The sequence below is a fragment of the Odocoileus virginianus genome, chromosome 5 (assembly GCF_023699985.2).
Source record: "Odocoileus virginianus isolate 20LAN1187 ecotype Illinois chromosome 5, Ovbor_1.2, whole genome shotgun sequence".
Taxonomy (NCBI): Eukaryota; Metazoa; Chordata; class Mammalia; order Artiodactyla; family Cervidae; genus Odocoileus; species Odocoileus virginianus.
In genome coordinates, this window is record NC_069678.1 from 39,987,396 (window position 1) to 40,014,085 (window position 26,690).

The window sequence follows — 26,690 nt, forward strand, 5'->3', positions numbered from 1 at the left end:
TGATTGAAATGTACTTATTTCTAATCAACAGTAAAATATCTAATTATCATTCCATGTAACTTTGTATGGCACTTCACAAATCTTAATTGTACCTGCTGTAAGCCTATTTATTAAATCTTTAAACCAATCGAGTACATTGTATGACTGCTTCTAATGTGATCAAAGATATATCATTAGATCTCAGCAAGTATATTTTGCTTCTATATTTTCACTTGTTTATGATTTTGAAAATAATAGTTCAAAACTTTTCTTTATTTCTAGACATATCCTTCCTATTACCCCTCATCCCCATTTATCCTCTTTTGGAAGATAGATTTTTGTTTTTTAATATTCTTCAAGAGTCTATGACTTTCTAAGCAGTGTATATAGTAAATATTTACCCTGCACAAATCTAGGCAGCTGCAGAAATGCCGTGCTGATAAGAATCTTAACTGAATCATTTAACCTGTTTTCTAATCATTTCTGTATGTTTGATCACTTTAAAGTGTTATTTGCAAATCTGCCTTCCTAATTGACAAATAGTTAAATTGGCATAAGAACATTTTCTTGAAATAGTGACTGAATTAATCTCTAGGATTCTTCAAGCTGGTATCATTTAGTTAGTTATTTTTAGAACAGCAGAGGGCTTCCCTGGTGGCGCAGTAGTTAAGAATCAGTGTGCGGTGCGGGTGACCCGAGTTCAGTCCCTGGTCTGGGAGGATCCTACATGCTGCAGGGCCAGCTAAGGCTGCGCGCCGCAGCTGCTGAAGACTGCGCGCCTGAGAGCTTTTGGTCCACAACAAGAGGAGCCACAGCTATGAGAAACCGCACACCGCAGGCAGCGAGGAGCCCCTGCTCCCCGCAGCTCGAGAAAGCCTGCACACAGCAGCGAAGACCCAGTGCAGCCGAAAATAAATAAAAAAATCTTTTAAGAAACTAAAACAGAAAGTACAGTAGAAAAATAAGTTACTCTGGGATGTTTTTTGCAAGTTCCATATTCTCATATAGTCTATCCTAGTGCTGTGTATATAGTGAATATTCAAATATCTTTTAAAAGTTTAGTTTACTGCCTGTAAAATGTGTTTTGGCACTACAGTGTATTTAATGGATATTCCCTTCATTCAAAATTAGGAGCTTGTGGATTTATACATAGCAGAGAGAGGAGAAAAGAACAGATGAAGATAGTCATTATTTCACCCTCCATGAGTCATTATGTAACTCATCTTAATATTTCTTTTAAATTTATTTCTCATTCCAGCCTGTTAAAAATCTTCTGAAAGACAAAGTTATAGTTTTTGTTATAAATACGAAAAAAGTATTTAAAAGGAGTTCTTTTCTCTAGAGATTTTTTTTTGTAGTTGTGAATGATGTGTTAAATGATGCTTTACACAAGTGTGCGTTATAGCATTTGCCAAAGGAGTGGTATAAAACCCATAGGATATCATAAGCTCATTTTCATTTGGGGACTCAGGAGTTTTTGGGCAAATCTGAAAGGATAAAGGTAATAGAAAAGACATTCTAATAAGGCAGAATAGTAGAGTCAATTTTATTTTGAACTAAATATAGTAGGAGAAATTCAGATGGGATATCTAAATCTCTTCCAACAGTTCTGCAAAACCTTGAAAAGAAAAAGTATTTATTAATTTTTGTTTTGTTATCCTAGATGCACATATATAAAGATCTTCATAGTGAAACATGTCTATAGTTATATTGCTAGTTGATTCTTAGTTTAAAAAATAAGTTCTCAGGACTTCCCTGGCACTCCAGTGGCTAAGACTGCCCTCCCAATGCAGGGGGCCCAGATTTGATCCCTGGGCGGGAAACTAGATCCCACATGCCACAATTAAGACCCAGTGCAGCCAAAAAAAAAGAAAAGATAAGTTCTCAAAAACATGCCTGTCAGTATAAAATCTAATTGGAAACTAATGCAAATGATTACAGAACGGGTATTAAGAACTGTCTGTTATCTAAATGAAACATGTTACTTGTATTTTTTTTAATATATTGTAAAATTTTTTAACTTGGACAGTTAAGATATGATCATTACTAAAAAACTTGCTAAAATGTAGATCAACAGTAACCCAAAAAGGAAGGCATTTATTTAAAACTTCTCCAAACCCTGTGCTCCAGATATAACTCCTATTAAAATAGTAGTTATTGTTTTGAACTGTTAGGAATATTCTGCTAAGTATTTTGTATTTTCTCACTTAATTTTTTTTTAAAGATTTCGTTGAGTGCTTCCAAGCTTTTTCCTTTGCAAATATATATTTATAGATAAATATATAAATACATTAATGTAAATATATAAAAACAATGTATCTGTCTTTTTTATAACAACCATGGAAAACAAACTGATCTATAAACCTTTATATGCATTTGTGTCTATATCACTAAATATAGATTAATACGATTTTTAAATGATTGGATGTGTCTCATAGTGAGGTCCGTGTTAATTTATTTAACCAATAGCCCTTTACACACTTAGATTATTTTCAGATTTCCAGACTTGGTTAGCAGGACCTTGTATCTGTGTTTGCCTTTTATAGTGTCATTGTTTCCTCAGAATAAAGAAATTCTGAGAAAGGTACTTGCAGGTCTAAAGAATATGCACATTTTTAAGACTTTGGTTCTTTTTGTTAAATACCTTTCAGGAAGGATGTGTCCATTTATATTTCTCCCACAGCTAATCCTCAGCAAAATGTTCTCTACCCCTTCTCTAACCTTAAATATTCTTTTTAATTTTTGCCTCTCCAAATAAGGTTACCTCATTGTTTTGACAGTTCTTGGATTATTTTCTGAGGTTCATTGAACATTTATTTCAAATGTTTAGTGACCACTTGTGTATTTGTATATTACATGTTCCTGTCCTTAGTTCATTCTAGTACCTAGTATTTTTTATTATTATTAATAGGAGCCCTCTTATATACTGCTAGAAATAATTTTTCCCAATTTGTCATTTTTACTTTTTTAACTTTGTTTCTAGTGGTGTTTTGCTATACTGTGTTTCCATTTTTATAGAGGCACATCTATAAATCGTTTTCTTTAGAATCATGTGTAGGAAAATTTTATTTTCTTTATGCAGGTTGTCTTTGTTAAATGCCATGGTAATAATCCAAATCTTTTTTTTAAACACTTATCACTATTCAGATTATCAGTTAGTTACATGATTACTTGTTTAGTATCTTTCTTCCCCACCAGACTATAAACTCCATAAGAGCAGGAGTCCTGTCTGTTTTATATAGCTTTATCTCTGCTGTCTGGTATACAATAGATATTCAAAAGTATTTATTGCATAATACACACACACACTCCCAGACACATGCATACATAATCTCTCTTTTTCTCTCTCGCTCTCTCTCTCTGGCTTGATATTTTTACCATATAAAAAAATAGAGGTGTTTTTATCTCTCTGGTTTTCCTAATCTGCTTCTTTGTCTTATCCATTCTGATAATAAGTATCACATTGTACATTAAATAACAGTTGAACAAATTCTCCCATATTTTACTTTTTCTAAACTGCTCTATTCTCAAACATTTACTCTTATATACTCTTATAGAGTTCTGTTGTCATTTTGTCAAGCCCTTAAAATCCTATTGTAATTTGGGATTTTTATTAACTTGAAATGATATCTTAAAATATTTAGTCTTTCCATTGAAGAATATGGGGTGTCTTTCTACTTAGAGGTGTTTTAACTTCCTTGGTTTTCCCATATTTTTTTTATTTGTTGCATTTATTTCTCCTTTCTGTATTGATGTTTATAGTCGCTTGTATCTGGAAGTGAACAATTTGAATCTGTTTTTCTTTTCTTTTAAGCTTTCGTCAGGAGTGATAAACCCAAACTATTCAAAGGACTGCAAATCAAGGTAATGTAATTTTAATGTGATCCTTTTTTACAGTGTTTTTTTTTTTTAATTACTCATATTTTAAATTAAATTTATTTTTTAGAACAATTTTTTAAGTTTATAGAAAAATTGATTGTAGAGTTCTCATATACTCCCATCTCCATCCTCCAGTTACCTTATTAACTTCCTGCATTGATATACATTTGTTTTAGCAGATGAACCAATATTAATACATTATTAACTAAATTTCATAGTTTGCATTAGGGCTTATTCTTTGTACAGTTCTAGGAGTTTTACCAAATGCATAATGTCATATATCCACCATTACAGTATCATACAGAAGTTTCACTGCTCCCAAAACTCCTTGGTGCTCCACAGCCCACCCCCTGCCAAACACCTGGCAACTACTGACCTTTTCATTGTCTCTATAGTCTTGGCTCTTCCAGATTATCATATAGTTGGAATTATACAGTAGATAGTTTTTTCAGATTTCAGATTTAACTTGATATAGATTTACATTTCCTTTGTGTCTTTTCTGTAGCTGGATAGCTCATTTCTTTCTAATGCTGAATAATATGAACAATATTCTGTTATATCATGGTTTGTTTTTCTGTTTACCTCTGGAAGGGCATGCATGGTGGTCGCTTCCAGTTTTAGCAATTACGAGTAACAGTACTGTGTACTTTTTTATGTAGACATAAGTTTATCTTACGGGTAATTGCCTGGAAGCAAAATTATGAATCATATAGTAAGACTGTTGGGCACTTCTTACAAAGCTAAACTGTTTTCAAAAGTAGCTATATCATGTTGCAGTCCCATCATAATAGATGAGAGTTCTGTTAATCCACATTCATCAGCATTAGTTAATGTCAGTGTTTGAATTTTAGCCATTCTAATAAGTGTGTTATCTCATTTTCATGTACATTTTCCTAATTGAGCATCATTTCACATGATTATTTGCCATCTGTATATCTTCTGTGGTGAATCTGAGATCTTTTCCTCACCATTTAAAATTTTAATTACGGTTAAAAAATTTTTTAAGAAATTTCCCTGGTGGTCCAGCACTTAAGACCCCATGGGGACACAGGTTTCATCTCTGGTCAGGGAACTGAGATCCCACATGCTGTGCAGTCAAAAATCTAAAAACTTAAAAGCAGTTAGGATGGTAAGTTAAATGTTAAGAGTACAGTTCAATAGTGTTAAGTATATTCACACTGTTGTGCACTAGATCTAGAATTTTTTCATCTTGCAAAACTGAAACTCTATAACCATCAAACACTAATTCCCCTCTTATCCTGCCTCCAGCCCATGGCAGTCACCTTTCTGCTTTGTTTCTGTGGTTTTGACTGCTTTAGATACTTCATATGAGTGAAATCATATAGCATTTGTCCTTTCACGACTGGCTTATTTCACTTTAGCATAGTGTCTTTAAGGTTCATCCATGTTGTAGAATGTGACAGGATGCTTTCTCTGCATCTGTTGATACAAGATTTCTTGCTTAGCCTGTTGGTAATAATGGATTACATTAATTCATTTTCAAATATTGCACCAGCTTTGTATACTTGGAGCAAATCCAAATTGGTCATGGTATATGATTCTTTTTACATTATTGGGTTTGATTTAATATTTGAATATTTTTGCAGCTGTGTTCTATGTAGTTTCTAATTTTGTGACTAAATGAGTTTTTTTAATTAAAAAATGAACTTTTTAAGCACAGTTTATGTAGATAGCCTGATCCAAAAGATTTTGGTAGTAATGTTATTGCTTCATTAGCTTAGAGGGCCACAAATGGGTTGAGAATATACCCAATACTAATAATCACATCAGAGCTTGTCTCCATCTCCCAAGTTCACAACCCTAGAAAACCTAGAAAAACTGAAGCATAATTGCTAAAAGAAGTTCTCAGAGCTCCCTTTATCATCACTGCTACATTCTAGTTACATGGTCCTTAATTTAGCATTGAAGATTGATCACTTAGTGAATGGGATCATGTTTGTTATCCCACTTACCCAGAGTAAGAATTCCTCAGAGCCCTCTGGCAAAATATTGGACCCCGCTACTTAAGGTAGGTCTGAAGTTTTAGGAATCCAACTAAATTATAAACTATTTACAACAAAATTAATTTTCTCTGGTTTAAGAAATTGAAAGTCCAGTGCAGAATTATCTGATAATTGGTAGGCACAGTCTTTTAACATTGCTCTTAGTTATCCTTCTCTTCATGTATGCAATAAATACTTGTTATATTCAAAGGTAAGCTTAAACCCCAAGTAAAATTGTCTTGATACCAGCAAGTGTTTCTCTTCAAAAGTAAAGTGTGGGTTTTTTCCCCTACTTTTTATGAAATCCCTAAAAGACTTTAAAAGCTTATTATTATTAAATTTAGTTAAGCTAGATTGGATTGGTTTGGATTTTGGTTGAAGCTTAAAAAGACTCCTCCTAAGCAGAAAATTATATTCCTCTTTTTTGTAGTATGTTCGCGGTTCAGACCCTGTGCTAAAGCTTTTGGACGACAGTGGGAACATTGCTGAAGAACTAAGCATCCTCAAATGGAACACGGACAGTGTAGAAGAATTCCTGAGTGAAAAGTTGGAACGCATATAAATATTAAATTTTGTCCTATCCTTCTGTTACCTTGGCCAGTGAAATACTATAAAACCTAGAAAATAATTTAGTTTTGCTTTCTTCCATTGATCGGTCTTTTACTGTGAGGCATTAAACATCTAATTAAAAGTTGAAATGGCAGCACAGCCCATGATAGGTAAGAAGTTAACAAAACCCTTTTTTTTTGTAAGTTTCCATCCTTCATTTGTTGATACCACTAGTAACAGAATGCCTTGTAATAGACTTGTGGTTAATTATACAAATGATACTTTGTGATAATTGGTCCAGTTTTAAGAACAACAGATTTTTAAATTAGGGAGGGTAGTAAGGGAGATGATTATTGTGCCTCCTGTGCTGTGTGCTCTTTGAAAGTAACGACAAAAAACTTGAAAGCAAGTAAGACATACCCAGCCTCAACAGATTGCTTGTTCCCCAGATCCTCTCATATTTTTGTATCACCCAGCCTTCCTTTTAATAGAAATATATAGTTTATAATGAATGTACTGCATAAAAACTTTATGGCTGCATTATTGTAAAAGAGTTTCAAGATCTACAGTAAGAGTGAAATATTTACATAAAGATTTGCATTAATGAAGACTACACAGAAAACCTCCCTGAGGATTTGTGTGGACCTGATATTTAGCAAATTTTTGGGCTTTACCTTCTTATGGAAAAGTCAATTTAAAAATGATCATTTGTAAGACCAAAATATAAATAAAAAGTTTCAAAAATCTATCTGAATTTGAAATCTTTCATATTTAAAAAATGACACATTTCTCAGTACATTTTTATTTTCATATAAACCTTTGTTTCAAGCCAAAAAACACTTAAAATGAACACATTTTCACTAATACCTTATTATATAAGGAATATCTCTTAAAATACTACCTCTTTTTTTAATGAGCTATTAAAAATTACTTTGCTTAGTCTTTTGTGTGATGAAAGTGACCTCTTAAAAGATGGTTCACTAAGACCAGCATTCATCCAAATGACTTTAGGTCATTTACACCTCTTACTAAATTAGTCTGAAATCTTACTGTATCAACTCAAACTTAGAATAAATTCTTAAACTATCTTAATGAATGGTATTTGAAATTCTTTTAAAGACAGCTCTGCCTGGAATTGTTTGTAGAATATTTAACAGAGGTCAATTGTTAATCTTTACTGGCATTTTGTGACATGTCATTTTAATTAAGACATTTTAAAAGCCAGCTGGAAAATGAGAAAATACTCTTAAGTCCTGGCATACAATCTGTGGTCTATTTTTGGTCATCCATAGTAATGGAGAGAGCCTTCACTTTCATAGTACAAGACCCTGGATAATATACTCATTCCTAATGGTGGTTATTGGGCTTCTTTGGTGGCTCAGTGATAAAGAATCTGTCTTCCAATGCAGGAGCTGCTGCTTCTGCTGCTAAGTCACTTCAGCCGTGTCCGACTGTGCAACCCCATAGACGGCAGCCCACCAGGCTCCTCTGTCCCTGGGATTCTCTGGGCAAGAACTCTGGAGGGGGTTGCCATTTCCTTCTCCAATGCATGAAAGTGAAAAGTGAAAGTGAAGTCGCTCAGTCGTGTCCGACTCTTTGGCGACCCCATGGACTGGAGCCTGGTGGGCTTCTGTCCATGGGGTCGAAAAAAAGTTGGACACAACTTACCTACTAAATTACAGCAACTAATGGTGGTTATTACTTCAGAACAAAAGGGAAGTGAAGCCAATCTTGGAAAGTGGGGAAAAACCAGCATGAGAGGAGTTGCTGCCACATACAGAGAAATAGCCAGATAGAAAGGGTGAAACTTCAGAACTTCTGGGGTTGGCACAGAAACCTAATTGGACTGTTCTCTGAGCAGGAGGAGCCAGTCAAATGAGTTATCTGGCATTGAGAAACTGAAAACTCTATTATGTCCAAGTTGTTATTAGAGATCAAAAGAGACTGAAGAACCTTAAACTTGAAAAAACTTTTAAGTTCTTGAGTTGATGAATAAATGTGTTATCTACCAAGCTCCACTATTTTAATTGGGAAGTTTGAGTTAATTAGCCAGTTCCAACTCTTTTTCACCAATTCCAATCAACAGCTAAAACCTTTTTAAAGAAACAAATCTTGATTACCAAGAGGGTATATAAATACTGATCCAAAATAGTACCATTTTATAGCCAAATTTTGACATTTGATTAAGCTTATTCAAGTTCACAGATATGGATATGTAATAGTCACTTGATATTTATAAATTTGCTCCCCATGCCAACATTTTGTTACTTATAACCTAAAGCAGTTAAAATGTGTCTCTAAATTCCTGAATTTGGCAAAAGCCTCTTACAAGGAGCTATGAGCAAGAGCTGACATTTCCTGTTTTAAGAGGATTTGAGACTTGAAAGCCAATCTAAAATTAAAGTTAATAAAATGCATAAAATATTTTTTGAAGCAAAACTGAAAAACTTGGGAAATTAAAATTGGCAGTAGCTACCATGTGAAAGTGTGTCTACAAATATATGGAAAGTAGGAGTACAGATTACAGATATGAGCACAACTAGGTAAGTATTTCTTTTACTTAAAAATCAAAGTATATTCTAATTACATCCTGTCGTGACAGACAACTTTTTCTAGGAGGAGATCACATTCGTTTGTGATAAGAAATTCAGATTAGACTTTTGCTGACTAAAATAAACATTTTCATTTTGCCTTCAAACTGGTCTTTAACCCAGGAATCAGTAGCATGAGACATGATTACCTAGAAGTGCTAAAGGGATAAAACTAAGAATGATCTGAGGCCTCTAAAACTAGTTCTTCCTATTAGTCTTGAAACAGACTACGAATATGTACATTTTATCTAGTATTATGAGAAGACTGAAGTTTAGACCTTAAAATTCAAAATGTTTTTAAAAAACCATTTTGATAGACTAAGCTAAAGTTGATCCTTATTCACAAATTCCATATTTGCACATTCACCTGCTCATTGAAATTTAATTGTAACCCAATCACAATACTCTTGGCGCTTTTGAAGTCGGCCATGGATGTGTGCAAAGCAGTGAAAAATTTGAGTGCCCCAATGCACACATTCCCAGCCAAGGTCAGACAAAGTGACATTCTGCCTTGCTTCAGCTCATGCTGTGAACAAGCATCCTTTTCACAGTCGATTTAATGCCACATATTTTGCATTTTTGGGCTTTTTGTTGATGATTTCACTCTTTAGAATGGCTCTCAAGCATAGTGCTAAAGTGCTGTCTAGTGTTCCTAATAAGCACAAGAAAGCTGCTATGTGCCTTCTGGGAAAAACTTCAAGTTTTAGGTAAGCTTTGTTCAGGGTTGAGTTACAGTGCTGTTGGCCATGAGTTCATTGTTAGTAATATATTTTAAATAAGGTGTCTTTAAACAGAAACACAAAGCAAAGTTATGTACCGATAAGTTAGCAAAAATGTGACCAGAGGCTTCCAGGATTCTAACCCTATGTATACCCTAAAAGCAATAGTTTTGTGTTCAGCAGTTAAGTGCTTGCAGTGACTTTATAGCACATAATAACTACTGTGAGTAATGAGGATTGACTATAATTTAACATTTTTATTGAGACATATTTCATATTTAAAATTCACCCACTTAGAGTATGCAATTCACTGGTTTTTTAGTATATTCACAGAATTATCCAGCCATCACTACAATCTAAATTTAGAAGATTTTCATCACTCCAAAAAAGAAATCCTGTATCCATCTGCAGTCAATCCCATACCCAAACAACCTCAGTCCTACACACCTATCCAGCTTGTCTCTGGGTCTCTCCATCTATGAATTTGCCTATTCTGGACATTTCATATAAACAGCATTATAATATGTGCCTTTTGTGTCTGATTTCTTTCATTTAGTAGGTCTTCAAGGTTCATTCATATTACAGCATGTATCAATCTTTCAGTTCTTTTTGTGGCTGCATAATAGTCCTTTATGTGAATATACCATGTTTTATCCATTATTTCAGAGACAGCAATGGCACCCCACTCCGGCACTCTTGCCTGGAAAATCCCATGGATGGAGGAGCCTGGTAGGCTGCAATCCAGGGGGTCGCGAAGAGTCGGACACGACTGAGCGACTTCACTTTCACTTTTCCGCATTGGAGAAAGAAATGGCAACCCACTCTAGTGTTCTTGCCTGGAGAATCCCAGGGATGGGGTCACACTGAGTCGGACACGACTGAAGTGACTTAGCAGTAGCAGTATCTATTATTTGGTAGACCTGGGTTGTTTCCACTTTGTGGCAATTATGAATAACACAGCTCTACACACTGACATATCACTGTGTGGAGATGTTTTCATTTTTCTTAGATACATAACCTAGGAGTGGGGTAATCTGTTAATGTTTAACTTTTTGAGGAACTGCCAAACTTTTCTAAAGTGGCTACACCATTTTACATTCCCATCAGCGATGTACAAGAGTTCTTATTCCTGCACACCCTATATTCTACATCTCTCATTAAGGGTACTCATTTTACACCCTTATCATCAGGGGACATTAAGACATGTTAATAAGCACTATGCCATCCACTAAAGGTGAATTAAAGACTGAAATTCTTTTAATTCTTTAGATGGTGTTTTTTCTTTCTCTCTCTCAATTTTTCCTGCTTCTTGTGCTTTCCCTCACTTTACTGGATTTTAGCTTATGTTTCTCTTCCCCAATGGCAGTCCTGAAAAAAACTTAACTGTTCCCATATCTACTAGAGGTCACATTCTAGTGTGAGAGGCAACCATTAAACAAATAAAGGTACAAATATAACACTGCAATTGTACAAACAAGAAAAAAGTTACTCAGAATTACAAAGGAAACTAGCGAGTAGTTCAGAGGCCTCTGGAGGATGTGATATTTAAACCGGGGCCTGAAATGTAAATGGAAGCTATTTAGGAAAAGAATACTTTGAAATGCCTTACAGTTAGAGGGAAGAGTATGTGCCAAGACCCAGATTTGTAGGAAGTCACGCACTTCCACACACCTGCAAGAAGTCAGTACGTCTGGAAATTTGTGAGCCTGAGAGGAGGATATTAGGAAGTGAGGTGGGGAAGGTAGGCAAGGAGAGTCTATGCTGTCTTACAACTTTAGCTGCACTCTGAGTGGCTTTTAGAATAAAACCAGAAAAGGAAAAACACCTCAATCAGGGGAGTGACAAAATCCGGTAAGATTAACTCTCATGGGCACGCTCAGAAAATAGGTCTATGTAAACACTTCAGTGCTTTACCTACTGCACTAATAGCCTCTTTAGGAGCATCTAGTGTATAATTTACACTTTAAAATCACTCATCAACTTGCTTTGAGAACAACAAAGACAACCCTAAGCTTAAGATGTTAAGTTTTATGAGATTTCAATGTTTATTTGTATCTATACTCAAGGATCCTTGGACTATTCACTAGTTATACAGACTCATAGAGGGTCCTATTAGTGCACACCACACCCGGGCATTCTACCTTGCCCCTTTAAATTGAGCATTAAACTCAATTCTAGCTCCAAGGGAAGAACATGGAGCTCCAGCCTTGAAACTATGTGACTCCATATCCATGGCAGTCTTTCTGTCACCACCTCCACTGTGACTAGTACCAGAGTTCTTGGGTCTGGTTTCACCTCCTACATTCAAGCTTTTGACCCATGTCCATGGCTCCTGTTTCACCTGATCTCCCACATCATAAATACCTATATGACTCAACAAGACTGTTTCAGCTGCCATTCCAAAATCTGAAATCTGTTCTCCTGGCCTGAAGTGTGTTTCCATTTCTTTCTTCCTGGCTTGAACATCTGGACCTGTAGCCTGGACTCTGATCTGATCTCAGTGTTTCCTGCCTAACCTAGTCCTATGAACAATGACTAATTCATCTACTTTAAACTCATATCTCTTCATCGTAGCCTAACAATACAGGACTCTTCCGTTTCTCCCCATGTACAGTGAAATCTTTATCCAGCTGTACCCCTTGCCCATCCACTCAGAATCAGCTCGATCTTATCCCAAAGCCCAGTCCAGATCCCAACAAGCTCTTTTGGTCTAGTTTCCATTGCTGCATTACAAATCATCCCAAAATTTAATGGTTTAAATATTTGTATATCTCTGTATAAATAGAGAAGGGAAAAGATTCCATTGATTCTGTTCCCCTAGAGAAGTCTAATATACCTCTTGCAATTCTCTGTGCATTAATGATTAACTTTCACTTAGAAAGATTTTCAAGGAAAGGGTCAACATAAGTCTAGACTATACAGGCTCTTTAGAATCCTCCTGCAATGCAGGAGACCCAGGAAACTTGGGTTCGATCCCTGGGTCAGGAAGATCCCCTGGAGGAGGGCATGGCAACCCATTCCAGTATTCTAGCAGGAAAATCCCATGGAGAGAGAAGCCTGAAAGGCTACAGTCTGGACACAGCTGAAGCGATTAAGCACGTACAACCTATGTTCAGAGATTGTCAGACTGACAGTGTTTCCGTTTTAACAGAATTCTGACAGGCTCCTCTTCATAGCCCCCTAGCCAAAGTGCCTTTGTCAAGGTGGTGGTGTTTTCCTCATTAGCAGTAACACATGAGATTGTGTTTATGTTTGACTCTATACAGGATATACCATCAAAGCTGATTAAATGAATCATTTAACACTGTTTACAGGAAAAGACTTAACAGATGTCAGAAAGAAGAAAGTCATCTTTTGAGTGTAAACAGTGGTGTCAGTTAGTACAGAAGTTTCTGAAAGGCAAAACAATAGTGGGAAAAATATGTTTTGTAACTGATTTGCAAACAGAAGGGGAAAAGTTAGGGAGTAGTAAATTAGCCTGCTCTGGAAGAAAAACTTCTTGTCAAATCAGTGTAATCTTTTTCCACAGAGTTACTGGCCTGTTAGGACAGAGATGTATATAATCTGTCCTCAGTGTAGCCAGGTATTTTATGCTAACTTTACAGAGTTATTTATAAACTAGAAATATCATCTAATATCTCCATTTTTTAAGTGGGTGCATTTGAGAATGGGAAGGTATTGTTTCTGAATTATTTTCAATAGTTCAGCATCAATGTAGAGCAAAGCAAGTGGCATCTTCAGGTTTCCATTATGTCTACCTTACTAGAATCACAGTACTTTTCAGTGAGAAGCCAAGAGGGGGGAAAATGTTCCAACTGGGGATTCTCTTATGCCCTGTCATTTTGTGACAAGTCACCAGTGTCTGACTTTTGTTTCCCCTTCGTGTGATGTCTCTTGGAATAAATGATACATTTGCTTCAGACTCACGTTCCCTGATGCCAGCTCTCTATGCCAGCTCTCTATGAAGGTAGCCCCTCTGTTCTCTCTTTTGAGTATTTTGCCTCACGTGCTTTTTCATGATCACTGGGGCGCATTAGAGAATTTTGCCTCTTCTGTGTCCTCATTGCATTCTGAGGCACTGAGGGTTAGGATTTCATCATATTTCATCAGAATTGGAAGGACTCAGTTCAGCCCATAACACTGCCTGAAACTAAATTTCAGGGTGGTGAGGGGAGAAGTGAGCTGAAGAGAAATTGGAAGGTGGGACACAGAGACTACTGTTTGGAGAAATTTGAATGGGAGAGGAAGAAGCTAGATTGGATTTGAGAGTTGAAGGATACATTTTTTTTCTTAGCCTGAGAGAAACATGAGTGTGTTATAAAGAGGGGAAAATGCCAGGGAAGAAGTAAAATGAAGAGAGGCAATGTGTAGAGAGACATGCCTTTGAGCAGAAGGCAGAGCATGGAGGACAAGCAAGGAGGATGGCATCCATGACCCCAGGGCTTACATGGTGGGAGGACAGTATGGGCAGTCTAGGGACCTCCGCTTCCAGTGATGCAGGAGGCAAGGTTATTCATCAGGGCTGGAGAGAGCAGACAAAGGAGTGAGCCCCAGATTTGTAAAGAAGGTTCGGAGTGGTTGCTGAGGAAGGCCAAAGAGGAAATAGGAGATCTAAAGTGGCCCTGATCTTATTTGGAATCTAGCCCTGCCTCTTCACTAACCTACTATGTGAGTTTGGCTCAGTTATCTAATTTTTTATTTTCGTGTTATTCTCTTCTGTGAAACAGGTTTAAAAATAACCACTGTGAATACTCGACATTATTATGAGGATTAAATCAGAAAGAGGTTGAACTTTCAGTGACACTATTAGTAGCATTCTGGTTCTCACATTACCCAACACTGGCACCCTGGTTTAGCAAACTGCTTATAACTTCTCATTTTCTTATTCAAGCTTCATCTGGGCTATTTATCAAGGATTCATTTGTCTGACTGCATAGATTTGTTGATGGTATCCCCATTTCCCATTCAAATGTTAAGCCAGAAGGTATTCCCTTGCCCGTTTAGTCTTAATCATTCCCAGAACATCCCAAATAAAGTCTGTTTTTTCTCAAAGAAAATAAAACACACGCATACCAAGACATTCTCAAAATAGGCACTAAACAGACATATTTCTGCCAAGAAAAATTTCTGCTCTACTCAAAACTGGTTTACAGGATTGTAAATTGAGATCAGCCTTTGCTTCTTACTCTATAGGGGCAATGAGTCAGGATTTCCTGACATTAAGCAATCATGTAAAATGCATTAGTGGCTTCTAGAAGACCTTAGGTGCTTCCTTGTGCCAAGAAATTAACCTGTTTAATTCTTGGCTTCTCTTTCATTTCCCCCAATGACTTAGTTAAGATCTTCCATCAGTCGCAGAGTCAGTATGACAATGTAGCCAAGAGCAATGAAATTTTGTTTTCTAGAAACATAAGTCTGGTGATAACTGCTGTGTATCAATGAAAAGGCTGGATTCTAAGTCTGAATAATTATTTTTTTAGTCAAAACTACACTGGTCTCTAGTCCTAGTTCAATTCCTTGCATTGCTTAATCCAATTATAATCTAGTTTTGCCCCACGTCCAACAGTAATCTAATTGCTAATCCTTTGTTCTCATTCTATTAATATTTGAATTTTCTGTACTGATTTCACTTCTGTCTTAGAAAACCTTTTGCTTTCAACACACCACTTTTTCTTAGTTCTCTTCTATCCTTCATTAGTTACTTCTCTGCCTATCCCACAAATAATTGCAAGTTGTCCCTCATGGCCCCTTCTCTCTGCCCAGTGTTAGAAATTTAAATGGCATTGGGGGCCAGGCTAGGCAGGTAATACCAAGGTCAGATACAATTAATAGGGAGTGATAAGAACTCAGGCAAAGAGAAAAGGCATATTCCATGTAAAACCACCCACAGCTGAAAAAATTTTAAACACCCATCTTGGCCAAAAACTTTTCCATGGACTGGACTGGACAGCTGTTTTAAGATGGCCATTCTCAGAACCCAGGTCTTCCTGTCCAAGACTCTGAGGATAGGACCCATTTACAGGGTGTTTTGTGTACCTCTTAACCCCTGTATAACAAAACAACAGTCATTCCTGACTTTGAGTTCAGGAATCTTGTGTAAGTCACCCAAACCTGATTTGTTTTCTTTTTTTTCAAGAGGGTATTAAATCTTCTATTGATTACACATCATAATGGATGATACACAAGCTTCATTCCTATAACTTTATCTGGTACCGTAATTCAATTTAGATATATTGCATAGGATGCGCCAACAATCATTAATAGCTAAAAAAAAAAAAAAAAAACCTCCATGACTTTTTATGGGTGATTGTCTTAATGATGAACTCCAGGTCATAGCACAATAACTGTCAGTTCAACAATACCAATGTTCTGAAGACAACAGCTTCTCCACCAAAGCAGGTTGTAAATAAATTTCAAATGGAACCTGGCATCATCCTGAAGGAATTCTAACTTCACACTGTTGGGGTAGTTTACCAAAATGGCTTCAGAGTATACTAACTTTACACAGCACATTAAAAAAAAAAAGAAAAGACATTTATTCTACGTCATGATCAGACTGTTATATTTAGAAATCGACAGCATGGGTGCAAAGAAAAAAAATCTACATTAAAACCTTTCGTTGGAATGGTTTATACTTTCCACAGAACAGAAACTAAAATAACTTGCTATACAATTAGTCACAAGTACAGTCTTCGAGTTTTTGCCCATGAGTATTGTCTAAAACATGTCTTCTTTGTAGCAGCTAGGCCCTGCCACCACTGTGCTTGGCTGAGTTCACACATCTCTTGTAGCCTGTAGCTTCCCTGTCACTTCTCTGGCTCTCCTCTCCTGCTAAGCTTTGTTTCCTGGCAGTAATTAAAACCTTCCGCCACTGCCATAGCTACTGCTGCTGCTGGAACCACCACAGCCACCTTGGTTTCGTGGTTTAGCGAAGTATTGGCCTCCACCACCATAGGGGCCAGAACTTCTGCCTCCAAAGTTTCCTCCTTTCATGGGTCCAAAATTTGAAGATTGATTGTTGTAATTGTCAAAATCATTGTAGCTTCTGCCACCTCCAAAATTGCTTCCATCATTACCAAATCCATTATAACCATCCCCACTGCCGCCATATCCGCCACCACCACGGCTGCCACCAAAGCCACCTCGACCACTGAAGTTTCCTCCACGACCAAAGTTGTCACTCCCACCCAACCCACCTCCGCGACCGCCACCGGTTTCCAGAACCACTTCGACCTCTCTGGCTGGATGAAGCTCTAGCCGAATCTTGCTTAGACAGGGCTTTTCTCACTTCACAGCTGTGGCCATTCACTGTGTGGTATTTCTGAATGACAGTCTTGTCTATGGAGTCGTGGTCATCAAAGGTTACAAAAGCCAAGCCTCTCTTTTTGCCACTGCCTTGGTCAGTCATGATTTCAATCACTTCAATTTTCCCATACTGTTCAAAATGATCTCTCAGGTGATGTTCTTCAGTGTCTTCTTTAATGCCAGCAACAAAAACCTTTTTCACAGGTAAGTGGGCACCAGGTCTTTGAGAATGCTCTCTTAGGAAGGCCCTCTTTGGTTCCACAACTCTTCCATCCACCTTGTGTGGCCTTCCATTCACCTCCTCCACCGCGGCGTGTGTGACAAACCCGAAACCTCTGGAGCGCTTGGTGTTTGGATCCCTCATTACCACACAGTCTGTGAGCGTTCCCCATTGCTCAAAATGGCTGCTCGGACCCTCATCAGTTGTTTCGAAGCTCAATCCTCTGATGAAGAGCTTCCGCAGCTGTTTGGGTTCTCTGGGAGACATTGACTTAGACGTGACAGCAATGGAGGTGGGGTGGGGGAACTTTAATGATGCTTTCTCAGTGGCGAACACGGGCAGAAAGCCTGATTTACTTTTAATCTGTAAAACAAAATTCCTCAGAGGCTCACTTAAATTTCTTAATATGAGGCAAACATTTTGCTAGAGACAATGACATCATTTACTTTTTAAGTTTTCCAAAGGGCCCTTTTCTATTTCTCTAACTTAGAATCGTCACCTCCACAGTACAGAAGTGATCTCTCCCACCTGTGTCACCCACCCAGAGTTTACACTGTCACATGACACTTGTGCAGAACTCCTGAGGGAATATCAAAGTCCATCTTAAAGGAAGCCCTCACCTGCTCTCTCCAAAGATCTTAGTTTTTTATGCTCTGCCTGTAAGGTTTGGAAGACTCTATTCTCTTGGACTTAGCACCACAAATAGTTATTTCTTTAACACTCTTTCTCACTGAAGTTCAATTTTCTATAAGAAAACTTGTTTTAAAGAAGAATCTGAATTAGAACTGTAAATCTGAAGGTCCTTTTTCTTGTACACTCAGACATTTTAAAAATTACAGCATTTTATTGAGAAAGTTCTTGAAATGATGTACAGTCTTATACAGTAATTTTCATGTTTGTTGAAGCTGCTACAAAGACTCCAGAGGAATTCCTCTTGGGGGCAGAGACTAAGAAGGCAGAGTTGCTTCTCTGTAATATCTTAGCCCCAGCTCAGCAGTGCCAGTTCAACTCAGCTCAAGAATCACTGGTCCTCATTTTGCAAGATTCTGAACAAGTCAAACAGTCCCTACTCATAGTTTGAAATGAGAGAGGATACAGGTTGTCAAGGTAACAGATAAAAAGAGATATAGAAAGAAGCCCAAGGCCAAAGTTCAGGCTTCCCACCATCCTCCCACACTTGGCCACCATTCCCCCACCTCAATCCTCTCTGTATATTATAGATTAAAATACCACGCATTTTCATCAAGTCCTCTCTTGTAACAGTCACTCCATTTCCATTTTCCTCCAGCTCATCTGGCCTGTTCTGTCCTTCCCACTTCATCTCTAACAATTGATAGGAATAAATTCTGTCTCCTTACACTGGTGTTTCCTGCATAGCCCACTAGAGTGTAAGTGCCACAAGAACAGAGAACCCTTTGCCTATTATCACTATTGTGTTCACAAAGCGGAGTTGAGTCTCTGGCACAAGGGAGGTGCTTCATAAAAACTTGTTAAAGTAAATGAAAGGTTCAATTACAGCACCACGTCTTTGTCCCAATAATTCTCTCTACCCAGTATGTCCTCACTCTTCCTCTCCAAAATTCTCAAACCCACACTCATCCCTGAGATGGACTGAATGTTTGTGTTTCCCCACCCTGAATTCTTATGTTGAAATCCTAACCCCCAGTGTAACGGTATTAGGAGATGAAGGCTCTAGGTCATGAGGGTGGAGCCCTGGTGAATAGGATTAGTGCCCTTCTAAGGCCTTCTAGGGCCCTGGAAGAGCTCTTGCCACGTGAGGCCACAACAAGAAGATGGCCGTCTGTGAGACAGAAAGCCAGCTCTCACCAGACACCACATCTGGTGGTCTTGAACTTCTCAGCCTCCAGAACCATGAGAAATAAACCTATGTTGTTTGGCCACGCAGTCTCGACGTTTTGTTATAGAAGCTCGGACTGACTAATCTCATTCTTCTGACAGCTATATAATTTCAAGTTTGCTCTGTACAGCTTAGTGTTTGAATATATCCCACACTGGTGATACTCATTCAATTTTCAGGAAAAGATATTTCAGGAAAAGACTAAGCTCTTTGCTGCTCCTAACACATTGAGTTGCTCAGTGAAGACTGGAAGTCCTCAAGTAGACACTTACTTATAATACCTGCAACTTGCCAGAAGGAGTTCCACTTAATATTTTGAGATCAGGACTGCAGGGTTCAGCTTTCAAATAAGTCACCTTAACTCCAGGAAAGTCTGAGTAACAATAAGAAGTCAGAAAAGATAGAACAAGCTGCTCTCACCCGAGAAACATGAGATCTTCCTTAAAGTCATTTCGGAAGAAGGGCGATAAATTCCCTCAACAGGAACACTTGGGCCTGACTTTTCTAAAGATCCAGTTCTTCCCCTCCATAAAACAAACCCTAGCTCTCATTTTAACATGAACTGAATAAGAGCTCTTCTACAGGGTTCTTGAGTATTTATGTGTGTCAGCCTCTGGGATCATTTTGTCCTGCAGTCAAGTGAGTGTTCTGGTCTCTTGTGGACCACTTGCTCTAAGGTAAAGATTTTTCATAGGAGTATTTGTTTCTCTTCTGTGACAAGGAGGAGATAAACACCAGTTAAAATCCAACTTCTGTGGCAATAGCACATGACCCTGCAGAATGGACTTACAAAGGGATTTTTTTTTTTCATCCTAAAAGTTTCTATTTGGTGACAGAAATGACCAGTTTTTCTACCATTAGGCCATCTGTGACCTACTAGATAAAGATCATATTTTATCGAATGGAAATTTGTATCAGGACTTTTCCCACTGTAGTGTGAGAAATCTACTCAAACTAAGCCAAAAAGGGAATTTAGTGGCAAACCTAACTAAGAAGTCCTAAGGCTGTCTGGCTTTAGGTGTGGTTTGGATAGGAGCTGGCGAACTATAACTCATTGCCTGTTTTTGTAGATAAAGTTTTACTGGCACAGCCGTGCTTGTTCTTTTACATATTGTTCATGGTTCTTTCAAGCTAGAACAGCAGTACTGAGTACTCACAAGAGAGACCTTATAGCCAGCAAAACCTGAAGTATTACATGGCTCTTTCTAGAAAAAGTTTGCTAGCCCCTGACCTAGGAGCCCAGGTGATGTCATCAGGATTCTCTAAGCTCTTGCCTTTGATCCTACTCTGAGATGGCTTCATATGTGTCTCCAGCGTCCCCATGCTGATATCATTCCTTTCTGCCAACAGTCCTACCTGAGAAGAGCACTTCTTTCCCAGTAACTCTTGCCAAAATCCTAGGGTTTACCCTAAACTGACAAGTTGGCTAAGGTACCCATTCTTGGATTGATGCCTCATGGATTGGAGGATGGACTTTTCACTGATTGGCGTAGGCCTGGGTCATACCATCCCTGGTGCTGGAGTTGGATCAGTTGCCCCAAGCAACAGGGACTAGGAATAAGGAGAGTTTCTCCAAGAGGGAAGAATGCTAGGAAGGTGAAAATCTATAAATGTCCATTATGAACCTTTTCCCTGATTGGTCACCTTCTGAGCTTGGGCATTTCTCAGAGTATGTCAATCTGTATAATTTTAGAGACCCTTAAATGGAGTTACTATTAATAACAACCAGCTGTTATTGATGAGGTTTCAGTACCAGATACCATACTGAGGATTAAATATTATCTTGTTTATCCTCTCAGCAGCTATAAACACTAGGCATTTTTATTTCCAGTTTACCAAAGAGGAAAATAAGGATGAGAGATTTAATAATAAGTTGGCTTACAAGTTTCACAGTCAGGATTGGAACCTAGAGCTGTCTATCTGAACTTGAATGATGCTGCCTGCCTTCACCCCTATAGCCTTACTTTTCTGGGAATTCCCTACTCACCCCCCTGTGCCCGAATAGTGCTTGAGCACTGAACTTGTAACCAGCGGGCCCAAGTTCTAGTGAACTCAGCTCTGCCATTAACCCACCGGATCACTTTTAGCAAATTACTTAGCTTTTGGAATTTCAGTTTCCTCATCTGTAAAAATGAACAGCTTAAACTATCAGTGATGTTCAAACTATGTTCTCCTAGCAGAGGGGCTTCTGTGGCAGTGGCCTAGAGTTTGCCATAGAGAGTGAGGGACACTTGACCAGCTGTCTCTCCACACTCACCCAATCTCATAATCTCCATCACTTTCTATTGGGCTCCTTGTTAAATCTAATATGTAAACAATAAACATTCTTGTTGCAAAAAAAAAAAAAAGAAATTAATCATGGGACTAAAAGACCTTTAAGATCTGTCAATACTTTCTGCCTGTTCTTGCACCTATCTCTACCTGCTTGCGTCCTGGGAGGCTGACCTGTATGGATGAACTACATCAACAGGTTTTCTGTGCTCTGGCTTCCTGTTGGGTTCAGCCAGTAGGATAGTAGTGGAAAAGGGATGAAAGGAGAGAGAGGTTGAAGTACGGATTCCCCTGGCTCAGTGGTTAGGTTCAAAGACTACAGCTCTTGCTGGGTAACTCCCTCCATCAGCTCTGTTTGGGTTTGGGAAACTGTTCCATTCTCTGCCCCAATCCTATCTAAGAGTAGTAACAGTTCCTTGCTGTCACTAGCCCTGGGGTACTTTGCCATTCCTTGGAGTCTTGTTATAATGATAGTATGTCTGGTTATGTAGACACTGTTGTAAGTAGTCCCTTCTTTAAGTATTCCTCACTGGGGAAGGTGGTCAGGGTGGCAAAGTAGGAAGATCCAGAACTCATTTCCTCCCATGGACACATCAAGACTACAAATACTTTGAGAACCACCTGAAGACTGGCATAAAAGATTTTCCATGACTAAAGACATAAAGAAAACAACAACAACAACAATGAAACAGGTAGGAGGGGCAGAGATGTCATATAGTCAAGACTCACACTCCTGAGTCAGTGATCCACATATGGGAGGAATATCACAATCACAGAGGTCCTCTCCAAGGAGCAAAGAAACTGAGCTCCACTTCAGACTCCCTGGCCCTGGGGCCCCAAAGGGAAAAAATGAGAACATCTGGCTTCAACAACCAATGGGATTTACAGTCAGAAGATCTAGAAAGCTAAAAGAAACAGATATTTCACTCTTAAAGGGCTCATTCAAAAGCTCACATGCTGTAAGTCTCAGAGCAGAGGCAATAGTTTGAAAGGAGGCTTATTCAGACCTACTTGCCAATCTCGAGGAGCCTCCTAGTGAGACAGGAGGCAACTGGGACACCCCCTGGAGATGGAGATGCTGGTGGCAGCCCTTTTGGGGAGCTTATTTAATCACAGTAACACTGGTACTTGAAAGAGCCATTTTGGAATACTCTTTTAATCTATCAGCACCAGGGACCTGGCCCCTCCCAACAGTGGCCTGGCACCCCCACACCCTCTCAGGATACAGCAAAAGCAGTTCTAAGAGCAAAGCTTATAGCAACAATGCAAGCTTACCTCAGGAAATAAGAAAAATCTCATCAACCTAACTTTATACCTAAAGGAACCAGAGAAAGAACAAACAAAACCCAAAGTTAGTAGAAGGAAATAAATCATAAAAATCAGAGCAGAAAGAAATGAAACAGAGACTAAAAAAAAAGAAAGAAAAAAAAATTAATAGAAAAGATAAGAAAAGAAACTAAGAATTGTGAAAGCCAAGGAGACACTGATTGGTAGAGTTTGGAGAAATGTTCCAAATGAAGAGAACAGCATGACCATAGGCCTATCAGCCAGAAATTACAGGATGTGCTTCAGACACCATATAATAGTTCAATCTGACTAATGCAGACATGTGAGAGTTCGTTTTTGCCACTCAGTCACAATTATTCATTCTTTTTCTACTGGAAATAATATGACATATTGTACTTTGAGAATAACCCCTCCCTGTAGTTATCTCATTAGTAGTAAGAGATCGACAACCTTCAGCTTCTAATGCAGGTCCCAACTGGGTTCAGTTAGCCAGCATAATCTAGCCCCAAAGTGACTGATTCAATGATGGGCATGTAACTCAATTTGGACCAGTGAGAATCAGATGCAAGACCTGTGTTCAAAGTGACAGAGTTTTATCCAGAACTTAACTGTAAGTTCTCTTTCCACTGGATTTGAAATTAAGAGGATATAGAGGCAAAAGCTGCTGCAGCCAGCTCGTGACCATGAGGGCAGAGCTTGACTAAGAATGGAGCCAGCACAGCTGAAAGGCATCCTAAAGGAGGAAAGATAGAACCTTATTTCTGATCAATTTACTCCTGAAGCTCAATCTGTGAGTAATCCACTAGCCAGTCAATTACGACATCAATGAATTCCCTTTATCTCTTAAGCCAGTTTAAACTAGAATTTCTATGTCTACTTAAAAACACAAGGGTTAAGACTAGGAAGATAGCTTGAATCTAGGACAAAGGATGTTGAATAGCAAGTCTTGAACTAGATTTCACAGGAAAAATTTTTAACAAGGATTGATGTAACTCTTCAACTTCCCTTTAGGCTGTACAAAGCAGTTTTACATAAACTATCTTATTGAATCTTTAGTTTTCCAATGTAATACACATTGTCTTCCATGAGGAAATGGAGTATCAGAAAGTCTAAATGACTTGCTTTAAAATCATGCAACTCATGAAAGAGCAAAGTGTCAATTTTGGATCTTTCAAATCTGAATCGTGCTGCTAAGATCTCCTGCACTGCAGTTGGATTCTTTACTGTCTGAGATGCCAGGGAAGCCCAAAGCTGTTTCACCAACATGCAAAAGAAAAAACAAAAGCAAAACAAGCAAACAGAAAACACCCCTGAATCTGAAGATCTGTGGATCCTTACCCTGAGATACCTTTCTGATTTCATGACCTGTCCGTGTTGGAACTCACATTTGGACAGAATGAGGTGATGTTGGTATAGATCTCTTCTGACCCTTGGAATCATCTAGAGTGTATTGCCATGCAAAGAAGATGGGCTTCAAGTACATAAAGCTTGACTACTCCTTATCACTATGGCCACTGAGCAATTCATTTAATATTTCCTCATTTGTAAAACAGGGATGACAATTGCTACCTCATTGGGTCAATATGAAAACTGAACATGTAAAGTGCCTGTCACAAAATAGGCATCTGTAAAAGTTAGGTCTCTTTATTATGGAAGGTAGTAGAAGCAGGTTTTTTAATCAGCCTTGGTTTTAAATTTTCACTCTTTTCTTAACTAGCTATATGCACCCATCTGTAGAGTTGGTTCTTTTTTTTTTTTTAATCTGCTGTTGTTGTTTTTTTAAAAATACTTACTTATGTGGCCGCATTGGATCTTAGATGCATCATGTGGGATCTTTTGTTGTGGCACATGGACTCCTGATCAGTAGTTGTGGCGCTCCAGCTTAGTTGCTCCTCGGCATGTGGGATCTTAGTTCCCCTACCAGGGATTGAACCCTGATCCCCTGCATTGCAAGGTGGATTCTTAACCACTGGACCACCAGAGAAGTCCCTAGAGTTGGTTCTTGAAGGACAGGTACTCTGTCTGTCCTTATCTCTGCTGAATCCACAGTGGCCCTAGGAGGCAGTCAGTAAATGTTTAAATGACAAGTTTCCTAAGCTTTAAATGTGAACAGTTGAGATAAAATATATAGTACAAGTGTAGTATAAGAAATCAGGATATAACATAAAACAGCCCAATGCCTGGCCCATAGTAAGTGCTCAGTAAATAATAATTGCAGTTAATTTCTATTGAACACTTACTATATACCAGCTCCTGCTCTAAACACCACAGATATTCATACAATTCTCAAATCCCCATCCCTGTTTTACAGATAAAAATCAAAGCCTTATTTTTATTATTATCTAAATACTTGATGTTACTTTAGGCCCCATGACTTGTGAGTCCAATTCTTTCCTTTTAAGGTTTGGGACCCTCAAGGAGTCTGATTCAGGGTCTCTTAAATTATGGCTTCTCTTTTTCCTCTTTTGCATTATTAGAACGAAATAAAGCCTTCTTTCTTTAAGAACACAATGAAGACTTTCTTCTGATTTTCCTCCTCTTTCTCCCATTATTTCCAGAGTGAGGTTGGACTGCCTGAGGTTTTGTCTGGCAGGAGCCCTTTAATTCAGAGACGGCCAACAACTCAATGAGCCAGCAGGCCTTTGCCCTCCGCTGGCTGACACTGAAGCAGCAGTTGGACCTCCCAATTGGGGTTGTCTTGCATTCTTTCCCCGAAATTGCCTGCTGCCATCTGCTGGCCAAATCTAGTCATCACACCCATGTTTTCAAGGTTTCCAAATGAGGCTCCAACTGTCTCTCACAACTGCTTCCCAAAACAACTTCAGGGGCTACCCCAGAAGTGAATTTAGCAGACAGACCAACGTGACAAGTCTGTGCATCTTGGTTCAAAGCTAAGGTGCTCAGGCAAGGACGGTAGGTGGCTGATTTCCACTCAGGAACGTAGAAGTGAGTTTCCATTCCACTACACTGGTGAAACCCCTGCACTAACCCTCCTTCTATCCTACAAGTGTGCTATCTTGTCCAGAGTCACATGTTTTATACCCATCTCCATCTCCCACCAACCTGACATTCTTCCATCCATGAGACTTGAATTACCATAACAGTCATTTACAGGAATGTTTGGTAAAACAGCCACACTCAGAAAAGTTGCAAGGTTAGCACAGAGTCTTCAGTATCCTTCTCCCAGGACTCCCAGAGACCCCGTTCAAGTTTTCCCAGTTGTCTCAGTGGTTCCTCTGCAACAATGGATTTAATCCAAAGGCAGGTGCTGTTCCTCCTGTCATGTTCTCTTAGTATCTTTCAGTCTGGAACATTCCTCACTTTCTGACTTTTATAACCTTGGCGTCTGTTGGGGTGCAGCGCCTGCCCTACAAGCCTTGTAGTTGCCCAGACTCAAGACCAAAGAAAGAGCCCAGAGACAGTGACAGAGACATCAGTGGCTTTTTGGATAAAGGATCGTACATGTCCAAAGCGAAGGGGGTCCTGGAGCAACATCCCACCATGGTCAGCAGACAGCAGGTAGGGCATGGCAGCAATCTCTGCTTCTTGGGGGAGAAGGGGACTACGATTTATAGGTGAATTGATGTCAGGTTGGTTCATCTGTTATGAGGGAAACCAGCAGCTAGTGCAGGGGGCAAGCATGTAACCAGTTACTGATTAAGCCCTGTAATTAAGAGGCTAGAATAGTCATGTGAATGAAGCAGGAACTGGCAGAGCAGGAAATGAGCAGAGAGAAGAGAATAGTCACCTTGAGTGACCTGACCATGCATTCCGCCCCTACATACCCTTAACATCTTGGTCTACCCCTTTTCCGTGCTGTCCCTGGGGTCAGGTACGTGGAGGTGCACTGCAGCCCAGAAACCACACATGCAATACAGAGATCAACAGAGAGTAAAAAGATGGGCAAACTTCGGAGCCAAGTGCTTATTGGGTCAACTTTTTTCATGAAAGTCCAGAGGAGGATAACAAGGGCGTCTTACTGACAAACGCGCAAACTCATTTCACAGTGATGCCACTGTTATCCCTGAA

At 38.7% G+C, this 26,690-nt stretch overlaps 1 protein-coding gene and 1 pseudogene across 2 annotated transcripts in view; one reads left to right on the top strand and one right to left on the bottom strand.

Moving 5' to 3' along the window:
* Window positions 1-7,158, top strand: part of SELENOF (selenoprotein F) — a 40,013-nt gene extending 32,855 nt beyond the window's left edge. Inside the window, exons 4-5 of one of the 2 annotated variants that reach the window (XM_020877237.2) lie at window positions 3,794-3,843; window positions 6,292-7,158. In XM_020877237.2, coding sequence (XP_020732896.1) covers window positions 3,794-3,843; window positions 6,292-6,423 — 182 coding nt within the window. In that variant the 3' untranslated portion in view covers window positions 6,424-7,158. The remainder of the gene's footprint in view (window positions 1-3,793; window positions 3,844-6,291) is intronic. The other variant, XM_020877238.2, reaches the window with a different exon arrangement.
* A 9,273-nt stretch (window positions 7,159-16,431) lies between these two features.
* LOC110127165 (heterogeneous nuclear ribonucleoprotein A1-like) lies at window positions 16,432-26,455 on the bottom strand (annotated as a pseudogene).
* Between the last annotated feature and the right edge of the window lie 235 nt (window positions 26,456-26,690).